The sequence below is a fragment of the Nerophis ophidion genome, linkage group LG18 (genome assembly GCF_033978795.1).
Source record: "Nerophis ophidion isolate RoL-2023_Sa linkage group LG18, RoL_Noph_v1.0, whole genome shotgun sequence".
Classification (NCBI taxonomy): domain Eukaryota; kingdom Metazoa; phylum Chordata; class Actinopteri; order Syngnathiformes; family Syngnathidae; genus Nerophis; species Nerophis ophidion.
This window is the reverse complement of record NC_084628.1, coordinates 37102986-37118509: the sequence shown is the minus strand read 5'-3', so window position 1 is coordinate 37118509 and position 15524 is coordinate 37102986. Positions and strand designations below refer to the sequence as shown.

The 15524-nt window shown below is 39.3% G+C and overlaps 1 protein-coding gene across 10 annotated transcripts in view; it reads left to right on the top strand.

Annotated features, from left to right (window-relative positions):
• Positions 1-747: 747 nt before the first annotated feature.
• ncam1b (neural cell adhesion molecule 1b) overlaps positions 748-15524 on the top strand; it is a 364821-nt gene continuing 350044 nt past the window's right edge. For all 10 annotated transcript variants that reach the window (XM_061878066.1, XM_061878064.1, XM_061878065.1 and 7 more), the window contains exon 1: positions 748-1032. In XM_061878066.1, coding sequence (XP_061734050.1) covers positions 981-1032 — 52 coding nt within the window. In that variant the 5' untranslated portion in view covers positions 748-980. The remainder of the gene's footprint in view (positions 1033-15524) is intronic.

The following is a 15524-nucleotide window of genomic DNA, read 5'->3' as shown; positions in this document are numbered from 1 at the left end:
TTTGCCATGGGCCTGCGGACTCCTCTGGAGTCCTTTGCCATGGGCCTGCGGGCTCCTCTGGAGCCTGCGGACTCCTCTGGAGTCCTTTGCCATGGGCCTGCGGACTCCTCTGGAGTCCTTTGCCATGGGCCTGCGGACCCTAATAAAGATTTCTACACATAGAAGTAATCATCAACTTAAAGTGCCCTCTTTGGGGATTGTAATAGAGATCCATCCATCCATTTTCTACCGCTTATTCCCTTTTGGGGTCGCGGGGGGCGCTGGCGCCTATCTCAGCTACAATCGGGCGGAAAGCGGGGTACACCCTGGACAAGTCACCACTTCATCGCAGGGCTGTAAAAGAGATCCATCTGAACTTAATTCTTAACATTTCTTCACACAAAAAAAAAATCTTCAACATCAATATTTATGTCCACATGTCCACCAAAAAATCTACAGTAGCTGTCAACACTGAATATTGCATTGTTGCATTTCTTTTCACAGTTTTTGAAGTATTATTCAAGAAATATATTTATGAAGGATTTTTGAATTGTTGCTATTTTTAGAATATTTAAAAAATATATATCTCACGTACCCCTTGGCATACCTTCAAGTACCCCCAGGGGTACGCGTACTCCCATTTGAGAACCACTGCTTTAAGTCAATGTCAGAGAGGGACTATTTAATGGGCGGTGCCTCGTCCCGGTCGTGCGCATTGATTCCTGCATGTGAGCAGGCCCGGCTTGTCAGTCACACTTTGAACGGCTCCGTGGCGCTCATCGTCATCACCGACACTGCTGGCGAGTCTCCCTCCTCCCGCCGACCGCCGAATGAGCCGCGCGGACAGGATGAACGCTTGACGAGGAGGACCCGAACCACATAACCGTCATTTGTGAGGAGAGCGAGAGAGAGAAAAAGAGAAACAACCGTTTTTTTTTTTTTTTGTGCTTGGTTGCTCGAGCGCTCGCCTCCAGTGGCGGCGCGGAGGTGGCGACTTTGCCATGGACCTGCCCGGGGACATCTTTGTTGCTCTGCTCCTTGTGGGCTGTGCGGGTAAGACTTTCCCATTCCCTCACTTTAAAGAGTTTATAACGATTTGTATTGAAAACTGTTGTTACGACGGCGGTCGCCATCCTTGGGTCTTCCCTCTCTCCCTCCGCCCCCCCCCAGGCGCGCTGTCAGGCAGGTGCATCGGCGGCGGTGCTGCGGCTCATGCTAATTAGCTTACAGTGCGCACTATTTTTTTCCTCCCCCCTTTCCATAAAACCAGCGTGCAATTTATGTTTTATATCACTTTCTGCACAAGGAATTGCCTTAAAAGGCTCGCCACCCTTTTTATTTGTAATTTTTTCCCGTGACGAGCTCGATTGCTGACTTTGCATTAATTGACATGGCATAAAGGTGGCCCTGCAAGAAAGGGGATGTCTTGGGGTGGGGGGCAGGGCGTGGATAATGTGGGAGTAAATGTGTCGTGGGGATTTATGTTGGCCTCCATTCACTGCTGGGTTGTTGTTGCCCACTGCTCTTGTGTGGGACCTGTTTGTTATGGATGGGGAGTGATGCTGGGTTCTCCTTTAACACACACACACACACACACACACACACACACACACACACACACACACACACACACACACACACACACACACACACACACACACACACACTCACACACGTATTTTTTTTACCTTCTTCGGACCTCTGAAAAATGCTTACCTCTTTAGGACCCCCCTTTCTAGGTATATAAAGATTTGTATTTACAACATTTACAATATATACATACTATGCAAATAAGCTTTTAATTATTTTTATTTATTTAATTTGTTTTGTTTGTAATCTGTTTTTTAAATTTCATTACTTACTTCAAGTTACTACAGTATGTCTCTATATACATATTTATAAAATTTTTTTTTAATTAATTTTAGCCAAAGGGGGCACATTTCAATCTCTTACACACACTTGTTATTTCATATGTTGACCAGATAGGGAGCAATTAAAATAAAAAAACAACAACTTGTTATTTCATATGTTGCACCTAACAACGTTTACTTTTGTACGCACATTAAATCAACACATAATCCTGACTTTGGAGCAATGTTCACGGACTCTCGTATTTTGGACCATGATTTCGGTCCTGACTTGTTCACCGGTCCTCATATGGAAGGTACTTTGCCTTGTTGATGTCTCAAGAAGGGTAGAAATACAAGCACACGCACGCACACTTGCATTTTTTTTACTTTCTTGAGACCTCTGAAAAATGCTTACGTCTTTAGAACCACCCTTTCTAAATATATAAATATTTATATTTACAACATTTATAATATATACATACTATGCAATTACGCTTTTAATATTTTTTATTTATTTTAAATTTTTTTTGTTAGGATTAGTTTTTTAATCTTCATTTATTTACTTCAAGTTATTACAGTATGTCTCTATATACATATTTATTACATTTTTTTTAATGAATTTTAGCCAAATGGGGCACATTTCAATCTCCTACACCCACTTGTTATTTCATATGTTGACCAGATAGGGAGCAATTCAAATTTTTACACACACTTGTTATTTCATATGTTGCACCTGTCAACGTTTACTTTTGTACGCACATTAAATCAACACATAATCCTGACTTTGGAGCAATGTTCACGGACTCTCGTATTTGGGACCATGATTTCGGTCCTGACTTATTCACCGGTCCTCATATGGAAGGTACTTTGCCTTGTTGATGTCTCAAGAAGGGTATAAACACAAACACACACACACACACACACACACACACACACACACACACACACACACACACACACACACACACACGCATTTTTTTTACCTTCTTGAGACCTCTGAAAAATGCTCACGTCTGTAGGACCACCCTTTCTAAATATATAAATATTTGTATTTACAACATTTATAATATATACATACAATGCAAATACGCTTTTAATTATTTTTATTTATTTTAACATTTTTTGTTTGTAATTTGTTTTTTAATCTTCATTACTTACTTCAAGTTATTACAGTTCGTCTCTATATACATATTTATTTTATTTTTTTAAATGAATTTTGGCCAAAGGGGGCACATTTCAATCTCTTACACACACTTGTCATTTCATATGTTGACCAGATAGGGAGCAATTCAAATTTTTACACACACTTGTTATTTCATATGTTGCACCTAACAACGTTTACTTTTGTACGCATATTAAATCAACACATAATCTTGACTTTGGAGCGATGTTCACGGACTCTCGTATTTGGCTCTCCATTAGATGCAATGGTTTTCCGTATTATGACCATGATTTCGGTCCTGACTTGTTTAGCGGTCCTCATATGGAAGGTACTTTGCCTTGTTGATGTCTCAAGAAGGGTAGAATTACAAGCACACGCACGCACGCACGCACGCACACACGCACGCACGCACGCACACTTGCATTTTTTTTACCTTCTTGAGACCTCTGAAAAATGCTTACGTCTTTAGGACCACCCTTTCTAAATATATAAAGATTTGTATTTACAACATTTATAATATATACATACTATGCAATTACGCTTTTAATAATTTTTATTTATTTTTTATTTTTTTTGTTGGGATTTGTTTTTTAATCTTCATTTATTTACTTCAAGTTATTACAATTCATCTCTATATACATATTTATTTTATTTTTTTTAATGAATTTTGGCCAAAGGGGGCGCATTTCAATCTCTTACACACACTTGTCATTTCATATGTTGACCAGATAGGGAGCAATTAAAATTTTTACACACACTTGTTATTTCATATGTTGCACCTGTCAACGTTTACTTTTGTACGCACATTAAATCAACACATAATCCTGACTTTGGAGCAATGTTCACGGACTCTCGTATTTGGCTCTCCATTTGATGCAATGGTTTTCCGTATTGGGACCATGATTTTGGTCCTGACTTGTTCACCGGTCCTCATATGGAAGGTACTTTGCCTTGTTGACGTCTCAAGAAAGGTAGAAATACACACACACACACACACACACACACACACACACACACACACACACACACACACACACACACACACACACACACACACACACGCACACACACACACACACACACACACACTTATTTTTTTTACCTTCTTCGGACCTCTGAAAAATGCTTACCTTTATAGGACCACCCTTTCTAGATATATATAGATTTGTATTTACAACATATACATACTATGCAAATAAGCTTTTAATTATTTTTATTTATTTAATTTTTGTTTATTGTAATCTGTTTTTTAATCTTCATTACTTGCTTAAAATTATTACAGTATGTCTCTATATACATATTTATTAAATTTTTTTTAAATGAATTTTAGCCAAAGGGGGCGCATTTCAATCTCTTACACACACTTGTCATTTCATATGTTGACCAGATATGGAGCAATTAAAATTTTTACACACACTTGTTATTTCATATGTTGCACCTAACAACGTTTACTTTTGTACGCACATTAGATCAACACATAATCCTGACTTTGGAGCAATGTTCACGGACTCTCGTGTTTGGCTCTCCATTAGATGCAATGGTTTTCCATATTCGGACCATGATTTTGGTCCTGACTTGTTCACCAGTCCTCATTTGGAAGGTACTTTGCCGTGTTGATGTCTCAAGAAGGGTAGAAATACAAGCACACACACAAATTTTTTTTTTACCTTCTTGAGACCTCTGAAAAATGCCTACGTCCTTAAGACCACCCTTTCTAAATATATCAATATTTATATTTACATTTATAATATATACATACTATGCAAATACGCTTTTAATTATTTTTATTTATTTTTAATTTTTGTGTTTGTAATTTGTTTTTTAATCTTCATTACTTACTTCAAGTTATTACAGTATGTCTCTATATACATATTTATTAAATTTTTTAAATGAATTTTAGCCAAAGGGGGCGCATTTCAATCTCTTACACACACTTGTCATTTCATATGTTGACCAGAGGGGGAGCAATTCAAATTTTTACACACACTTGTTATTTCTTATGTTGCAGCGTTTACTTTTGCATGCACATTAAATCAACACAAAATCCTGACTTTGGAGCAATGTTCACGGACTCTCGCATTTGGCTCTCCGTTAGATGCAATGGTTTTCCGTATCGGGGTCATGAATTTCGGTCCTGACTTGTTCACCGGTCCTCATATGGAAGGTACTTTGCCTTGTTGATGTCTCAAGAAGGGTAGAAATACAAGCACACACACCCACACCCACACAGTGACCAGTGACATACACACATTGCAGTGACACTTACAGATGGAGAGTGAGTGAGTCACGGTCCCTCAGTCAGAGGCACACTGCAAAATAACACACTTGTAATGCACCTGTTATTGTGTACAGCAGGTGCAGCAATGGCGTTCGGGGCGGTGGGGGTGGGTGGGAGGGGGGAGACCCTGACAGGCGACGCTCAGATGCGTAGAGACCATCAAGGGTCTGTCAGGCAGAGCACCGCTTCATTTGCTCCCTCTCCCTCCCAAGCACACTGATGCTCAGCGCAACTCCTACTCTGAATCATCTGTTATGTAACCTGATTCCCCTATAAAGGCTTTGAAATGAGATCCTCTAAGTTGGTGAAATGTGTAGTTACATAAGTGCAAGGGGGGGTGGAGGAGGGGGGGTTGTCCGGTTACATTTGTGATAACCTTATCATGGCCATTGAGGTTGAAAAATAAAGATGCTACGTTTACGTGCAACGGTCGTGTTGAGTGGCGTGCCGAGCAGGTTTCGGGCAAACACTTGGCGTGGGGTAGCCTTTTAATCCTTCCCGTACAATAGGATGTCTGAAGGGGTGTTCCTCAGGCTGCGGAGGGAGCCAGCGTTGCGTTCATATTGGCTCCTCCTCTCCTGTTTGCTGTGCGAGGCTGTCACGACTGTGCAGTCTCGCAGCACAACTTGAAACGTGTGCACACTAGGGCTGGGCGATATGGTCTTTTATTAATATCTCCTTATTTTTAGGCCACGTCACGATACACCATATATATCTCCATATTTTGCCCTGAATGAACACTTGATGCATATAAACACAGCAGTATGATGATTCTATGTATCTACATTAAAACATTCTTCTTCATACTGCATTAATATATGCTACTTTTAAACTTTCATGCAGAGAGGGAAATCACAACTAAAACAGTTATTAAGCAGTTGCATTAACATTCACGACATTTCCAAAAGTGCAAGATTGTCAGAGACATTCTAAAACAAGCTATTAGTGCACTTTTGTGCATGATGTCACTAAGATGATAGGGGTGTAACTAGGGATGCACCGAAATGAAAATTTGTGGCCGAAGCCGAAGCCGAATAAAATATAAACACTTGGCCGAAGGCCGAATACCGAATAATGAATGCAGTTTTTCACAATTTTTTAAATATTGCATAAATAGCCTAGAATAAATATTTAGACATGTTTTTCAAATAAAGTAATTTTTTTATTGAATATTGACATTTTTTAAATATTCCAGTAGCCTTTGCTTTTCAAAAAAAAGCACAAAGTTTTTCATTTATATTAGGCCTTCAAAACAAAACATGCATTCCAAAAAAAAATTAAAGTGCATTAAAGTGGATAAACCCACAACAAATGAATTATTGTCCTTTTGGCAAAAGTCTGCTTAGCCACAGTAGATATGCTAATAATGTAAACAGAAGGGTCAAGTAAATCTCAATTAAGTGTGTGCTTGTAACCTCATACACTTATACAGGTAGCCTACACAACAGGCTAATAATGTAAACAGAGGCCCCACTAAATCTCAATAAGTGTGTGCTTGTAACCTCATACACTTATACAGGTACACAACATATCCCAACGTCACCGCGTCACTGCACGTTGGTTGATTGCATCAACGCGTCAAAAAATTGCGCCACATGCCACTATTCGGCCTTGTTTTTAACTCATTCCACCGAAGGCCGAATGTGGCTTTTTTTTGCCATGTTCGGCCGAATATATTCGGTTACCGATTAATAATCGTTGCATCCCTAGGTGTAACGGTACGTGTATTTGTATCGAACCGTTTCGGTACGGGGGTTTCGGTTCTGTTCGGAGGTGTACCGAACAAGTACATGCTAGCAGCTAGCAGGCTAGGACAACATGTAAAAGCCAGAGCTGGAAAACCCTTCTGCCTCGTTAAGATCTCCCGTTTGGGAACACTTTGGCTGCGCGATACAACAATGGAGGACGGAGGTTTGCCGAGATTGTTCAGCAGCTGCTTCTGACAACACGTCAAACATGTGTTGCACCTTTCCTGCTTCCGGCTCCCATAGTGCCTCCCTTGCGCACATAACCCCTTCATTCTACCCGCAGTGGGTCTCCACAGCTCCGGACTCCAGGGTAAATGAAGAATCCAGCTATTAGTTGCAAATTGTGGCTTTATTGAAGTCTTGCACACAGCCAATCCAACAAAACACCAGCTGCACTCTCGCTAAGGTCCCTCACCTCGCTCGCTCACACACTCACTGACGTCACATGCTGTCACATATTAAAGGGCCACACACACATACACACACACTATTCTCATAACACAGTGCTTCTCAATCTTTTTTCAGTGATGTAGCCCCTGTGAACATTTTTTTAATTCAAGTACCCCCTAATCACAGCAAAGCATTTTTGGTTGAAAAAAAGACAAAGAAGTAAAATAAAGCACTATCATTAGTTTCAGATTTATTAAATTGTATAACAGTGCAAAATATTGCTCATTTGTAGTGGTCTTTCTTGAACTATTTGGAAAGAAAGAAATACAAATAACTAAAAACTGATTCAATTATAAATAAAGATTTCCAAAAATATAAGTAATCATCAACTTAAAGTGCCCTCTTTGGGGATTGTAATAGAGATCCATCTGGATTCATCAACTTCATTCTAGACATTTCTTCACAAAAAAAGAAATCTTAAACATCAATATTTATGGAACATGTTTACAAAAAACGGCGGGCGGTGTTGATTAACGTGGACCCCGACTTAAACAAGTTGAAAAACATATTGGGGTGTTAGCATTTAGTGTTCAATTGTACGGAATATGTACTGAACTGTGCAATCTACTAATAAAAGTCTCAATCAATCAATCAATCAAAAAAAGCACTTTATATGTAGAAAAGTTTTGTTAAGAAACCATTCTGAGCCTTAACTTATTTGGTTTTTATTTTATATGTTATATATGTATTATTGGGGCGGCATAGCTCGTTTGGTAGATTGGCCGTGCCAGCAACTTGAGGGTTGCAGGTTCGATTCCCGCTTCCGCCATCCTAGTCACTGCCGTTGTGTCCTTGGGCAAGGCACTTTACCCACCTGCTCCCAGTGCCACCCACACTGGTTTAAATGTAACTTCGATATTGGGTTTCACTATGTAAAGCGCTTTGAGTCACTAGAGAAAAGCGCTATATAAATATAATTCACTTCACTTATTAACCCTGGCAATGGACCCTGTGTGTATATGTATGGTATGCCATTGTTTACAAATAAATAACCCCAAAAATTTACATTTTGTCGTTTTCTTACTGTACCGAAAATGAACCGAACCGTGACCTCTGAACCGAGTTATGTACCGAACCGAATTTTTTGTGTACCGTTACACCCCTATAAGATGACATATCAAAACAACACTAAAGTTAAGTGCACTTTTTTGTACACAACGCCATTGCAATAATTCAAAACAAAGTGCACTTCTGTGCATGATGTCACAAAAGATATTTCAATAAGTGTCCAATAAAAATGAGCTGCATAATAGGAAATCAAATAGTGTATGTCTTTCGCTATGTGGTAGGTTCCTGCGGACGTTATCTCCTTCTGTTGTTGACTATTTTTTTCATACAGTGTTGGTTGCTTGGGCATTTTGTTGACGGAGATGTTGACATGTGGAGTTTTAAGCACTCTTCATTCCCTGGAGCTGCTACTTTCTGTAGCAACGCCTTTGCCGCATACCTGACATATTACGGTTGTCTGTTTAACATATTCCAAAAACATGCACCTGGGGATAGGTTGATTGGCAACACTAAATTGGCCCTAGTGTGTGAATGTGAGTGTGAATGTTGTCTGTCTATCTGTGTTGAGGCCCTGCGATGAGGTGGCGACTTGTCCAGGGTGTAGACAGCCTTCCGCCCGATTGTAGCTGAGATAGGCACCAGCGCCCCCCGCAATCTCAAAGGGAATAAGCGGTAGAAATTGGATGGATGTTTAACATATTCCCGTTTGGTGCCAAACCACCGCCAGACGGTTTATCTTGGGAATTAATGATTTTTCCTTCATTTGTTACCAGATTCGCACCTTCTCTCTCTCGTATTATCACTCTCACCGCTCCTCTAGCATCACAGCTAACGTTACCATGTCGCTACCTCTCTGCTCCGCGAGAGCGTATGATGTTGCACATCATAGTGTGTGACGTATGTAAGAAGGTGCGCTTTTTTTATGCCTCTGTGAGAAGGAGAGACAAGAAAGAGTGAGAAGAGCCTGTAGTGTAATGCCCACAGTTAAAAGCAACTGCGTGAGAACGTATACTCAAATATCACGATATTGTCATTTTCTATATCGCAGTACATCGAGTATATTCGATATATCGCCCAGCCCTAGTGCACACAAAACATGTTCAATCAAACTTTACTTATATAGCCCTAAATCACACGTGTCTCAAAGGGCTGCACAAGCCACAACGATATCCTTGGCTCAGGTCCCACATCAGGGCAAGAAAAATGTCAACCCAATGGCATGATAATGAGAAAACTCGGAGGAGACCGCAGATGTGGAGACGTTAAAGGTTAACGTGAGCAAATGATATATGTTCTCATTCATCAAATCTGTCTTTTCTTGTTCAAATTATGCTAGTATAGAATAGAATAGAATATAATAGAAAGTACTTTATTGATCCCTGGAGGAAATTCATCACCACAGTTCGCTCACAATAGACACAAACGTACATATTTTTTTTTACATGTGAATAATATAGTCTATTCTACAGCATTATTCACATGTGAATAACATAAATACAGTCTATTATACAGCATTATTCACATGTGAATAACATAAATACAGTCTATTCTACAGCATTATTCACATGTGAATAACATAAATGCAGTCTATTCTACAGCATTATTCACATGTGAATAATATAAATAGAGTCTATTATACAGCATTATCCACTTGTGAATAATATAAATACATTTTACTATACAGCATTATTCGCATGAAAAAATATAAATACATAATATACAGCATTATTCACAGTTGAATAATATAAATAGTCAATTATACAGCATTATTCACATGTGAATAACATAAATACAGTCTATTATACAGCATTATTCACATGTGAAAAATATAAATTAAGTCTATAATACAATATTATTCACATGTGAATAATATAAATACAGTCTATTATACAGCATTATTCACATGTGAATAACATAAATACAGTCTATTATACAGCATTATTCACTTGTGAATAATATAAATACATTTTATTATACAGCATTATTCACAGGTGAATAATATAAATACGGTATATTATCTAGCATTATTCACATGTACCCTGCCTTCCGCCCGATTGTAGCTGAGATAGGCACCAGCGCCCCCCGCGACCCCAAAGGGAATAAGCGGTAGGAAATGGATGGATGGATAATATAAATACAGTCTATTAAGCTGCATTATTCACACGTGAATAATATAAACACAGTGTATTATAAAGCATTATTCACTTGTGAATAATATAAATACAGTCTATTATACAGCATTAGTCACATGTGAATAATATAAATAGAGTCTATTATACAGCATTATCCACTTGTGAATAATATAAATACATTTTACTATACAGCATTATTCGCATGAAAAAATATAAATACATAATATACAGCATTATTCACAGTTGAATAATATAAATAGTCAATTATACAGCATTATTCACAGGTGAATAATATAAATACAGTCTATTAAACAGCATTATTCACATGTGAACAATATAAATACAGTCCATTATACAGCATTATTCACATGTGAATAACATAAATACAGTCTATTATACAGCATTATTCACATGTGAAAAATATAAATTAAGTCTATAATACAATATTATTCACATGTGAATAATATAAATACAGTCTATTATACAGCATTATTCACAGGTGAATAATATAAATACAGTCTATTAAACAGCATTATTCACATGTGAAAAATATAAATACAGTCCATTATACAGCATTATTCACATGTGAACAATATAAATACATTATACATTTAAGTACAGTCAAAAAGGAACATATGCATTATACAGTTTGATGGCTGTCAGAATGAAGGACTTCCCGTGTCGTTCTATATTAGTATTGGCAACTTTCACAGAACAGTATCAATCCGGGACGATCAGACATCTGATTTTTGCAGCCCAATATCCAAGTATGATTCTTGTCCTTCATCTTCTGCAACAACATTATTCTGTCATTGTTTTGATGTTTAGCTGCTGCACACTGTATGTGGTAAAAAACAGTAAAGAGTCAATATGTTATTTGGATTATATTTTGTAAAAATGTTATATTCGCCCCAGACTCTTCTCTCATGATAGGAACTAAAAACCCACACATTTTGCCTTCATAAAACAACAACTGAAGTTAGTTAAAACATTTTCTTTTCTTCAGGCCACTGTGCATCCTCTGAAGTCTTTGAACTCTTTCCTCACTTTGAAAGCCTCTCTTTTAAAAGGGATCCATGCTATCATAGGAAAACCCAACTTTGGCACCAGTTTTCGTGAATTTGGGATCCTCACAACCCAAGAAAATTTGACAAATGTGTCATATTTTGCCATCGTAACGTTAGCGGGTATTTCTATATATGTATATATATATATTAGGGTTGTACGGTATTAAAGTACCAATGATTGTCACACACACTAGGTGTGGTGAAATTTGTCCTCTGCATTCGACCCATCCCCTTGTTCACCCTCTGGGAAGTGAGGGGAGCAGTGGGCAGCAGCGGTGGCCGCGCCCGGAAATCATTTTTGGTGATTTAACCCCCAATTCCAACCCTTGATGCTGAGTGCCAAGCAAGTATGTAATGGGTCCCATTTTTATAGTCTTTGAACTCGCAACCTACCGATCTCAGGGCGGACACTCTAACCCAGGGGTGTCAAACTCAAATACAGAGTGGGCCAAAATTTCAAACGGAACAAAGCCGCGGGCCAAGATTGAACAAATTAACCTTTTAAGAGGGATCCAAACAAGTTTTGCATTGAGCATTGAACAAGCAAGGCTTTTATAACTTTAGTGACATGCAAAGTCGAGTTTCAAATTATCCATCCATCCATTTTCTACCGCTTGTCCCTTTTGGGGTCGCTGGAGCCAACCTCAGCTGCATTCGGGCGGAAGGCATTATACTCCCTGGACAAGTCGCCACCTCATCACAGGGCCAACACAGATAGACAGACAACATTCACACTCACATTCACACACTAGGTTCCAATTTAGTGTTGCCAATCAACCTATCAATAATAATTAAAAAATATCAATGGTATATCAAATAAAATTTGAATAAAAATTGGGGGGTGCGGGGTTGGTGGTAGCGGGGGTGTATATTGTGGCGTCCAGGAAGAGTTAATGCTGCAAAGGGTTCTGGGTATTACGTGTGTTACGGTGCAGATGTTCTCCCGAAACGTGTTTGTCCTTCTTGTTTGGTGTGGCTTCACAGTGTGGCGCGTATTTGTAACAGTGTTAGTCGTTCATACGGCCACCCTCAGTGTGACCCGTATGGCTGTTGACCAAGTATGCGTGGCATTCATTCGTGTGTGTTAAAGCCGCATATATTATGTGACGCTAAAGGACGCTAAAGGCAGTGGCTTCGAGACACGCCCCCAATATTGTTGTCCGGCTGGAAATAGGTAGAAACTCGGAAGAATTGTTGCCCCGGGAGATTTTCGGGAGGGGCAGTGAAATTCGGGAGTCTCTTGGGTAAATCGTGAGGGCTGGCAAACGCGTTGTTACAGCAGCACCGCCCCTGTATAATACCGGCGGGCCAGTTCTAATCTTAATTTGATATCACGTCAAGGGCCAAATGAGGCCCGCGGGCCAGAGTTTGACACCCATGCTCCAACCCAGGGGTAGGGAACCTATGGCTCTAGAGCCAGATGTGGCTCTTTTGATGACTGCATCTGGCTCTCTGATAAATCTGAGCTGACATTGCTTAACATGATAAGTAATGAATAATTCCACTTGTAATCACAATGTTAAAAATAATGTTCAAAATATAAAACGATCTCATGCATTTTCAACCCATCCATCCGTTTTCTACCGCACCTGTTCAAGAAGTTGCGTTAATGGTAAGAAGTTATTTATTTGTTATTGGTTAGTGTGGGGCTTGCCCTCCTGGGGCTTCTTCAGACCCCCAAGCACCGACATGAGATCCTGTTTCAGGGTTACAATATTGTTTTATTTTTCAAAAAGGCTCTCAGTTGCTTTCCAGCAAGAGTATTTCCAGCCCCAACCCAGTTTCTCCTCTTGGCTGCTGCTTATAACAGAGCGACGGGTGATTAGATAACAAGGCCCAGGTGGGCCATCTACGCACCTGTCGCTGCAGGCCTGCAGGCCACGCCCCCTCCACAGTTAGCTTTAGAATAAAAATGTTATTACAAAGAATAAAAGACCTATTATACTCTAGAAATGTTGGTCTTACTTAAAAATGCACGTGTTTAGTTGTGTTCAGTGTTAAAAAAAATATTATATGGCTCTTACGGATATATATTTTAAAATATTTGGCTTTTTGGCTCCCTCAGCCAAAAAGGTTCCCGACCCCTGCTCTAACCACTAAGCCACTGAGTAGGTCGTCGTAGTTAGTAGTAGTAGGTAGTAATACCGGTATTAGTATAGTACCATGATACTAATGAATACTTTGCTGTACTACACCGCCTCTAAAGGGTACCGGTCCGCCGGTACCAAAATATTGGTATCGAGACAACACTAGTATCTATATATGTATGGTAGAGCAGTGGATCTTAAACTTTCTTCACCAAGTACCACCTCAGAAAACACTTAGCTCTCCAAGTACCACCATAATGACAAACATTAAAATACAGTAGCGTAGTAGGTAAGGCTGGGCGATATTGCCTTTTTTTTAATATTGTGATATTTTTAGGCCATATCGCGATATACGATATATATTACGATATTTTGCCTTGGCCTTAAATGAACACTTGATGCATATAATCACAGCAGTATGATGATTCTATGCGTCTACATTAAAACATTCTTCTTCATACTGCATTCATATATGCTACTTTTAAACTTTCATGCAGAGAGGGAAATCACAACTAAGTCAATTGACCAAAAGTGTATTTATTAAAGTTATTAAGCAGTGGCACAAACATTCAAGTCATTTCCAAAACATAAAGTGCAAGATTGTCAAATAAAGTGTCGAATAAAAATGAGCTGCATAATAGGAAATCAAATAGTATTCGTCCTTCACTATGTGGTATGTTACTAAGGTTATGAAATTCTCTTCATTCTCTAGCGCAGGGGTCGGGAACCTTTTTGGCTGAGAGAGCCATGAAAGCCAAATATTTTAAAATGTATTTCCGTGAGAGCCATATAATAGTTTGTAACAATGAATGTAACTAAATGCCTGCATTTTTTTAGTAAGACCAACATTTTTAGAGTATTGTAGGTCTCTTATTCTTTTTAATAACATTGTTATTCTGAAGCTAACCAATAATAAATCAAGTACTTCTTATCATGAATGCGACTTCTTGAACAGGTGCGGTAGAAAGCGGATATTTTGACCCTGTGATTACCAGCGTAATTATGTAGGTAGGTAAGTATTGTTATTGCCCAAGTACAACACAACTTTGTTGATTGACTGATTGATTTGATTGGACAAACAAACAGTGTTTAGGGTCACAGAACAGCTATGGGGGGAAAAAAAACTCCAGAGCAAAGCATATATACGTATCACAACATACAACTCCAGACTTGCAACAGAGGGGAGGGAGTGGGGGGGCTACGGTGGCGGGCTGCAGCTCTTCAGGCACCGCCCAATTGTCCATCACCCCTAAGAGATTCGCGTCAAGGGCGTTGGATGAATTATTCATTACTTATTGTGTTAAGCAATGTCAGCTAAGAATTATCTTGAGAGCCAGATGCAGTCATCAAAAGAGCCACATCTGGCTCTAGAGCCATAGGTTCCCTACCCCTGCTTTAGCGAGTGACTTTTCAAATGATGCCACATATTAGCAGTAATGCTACTTTTTATAGCAACGCTTTTGGCCCATACTTGACAAATTACGGTTGTCTGTTCGACATATTCCCGCTTGAAGCTGAACCACCACCAGACGATGGAAACCCCGCTGTTTTTATCGGGAATTAAGTCTTCCTTCATTTGTTACCAGAGCCGCACCTTCTTTCTCTCGTGCGGCTACGTTAGCAGCTAACGTAGCCCAGTCTGCTACCTCTCTGCTCTGCGAGGGCGTATACGTATGTGACGTATGACGTGACGGTATGTGACGTATGTAAGAATGTGCGCCTGCTTGTCTGTGAGAAGGAAAGACAGGAAAGAGTGAAAAAGA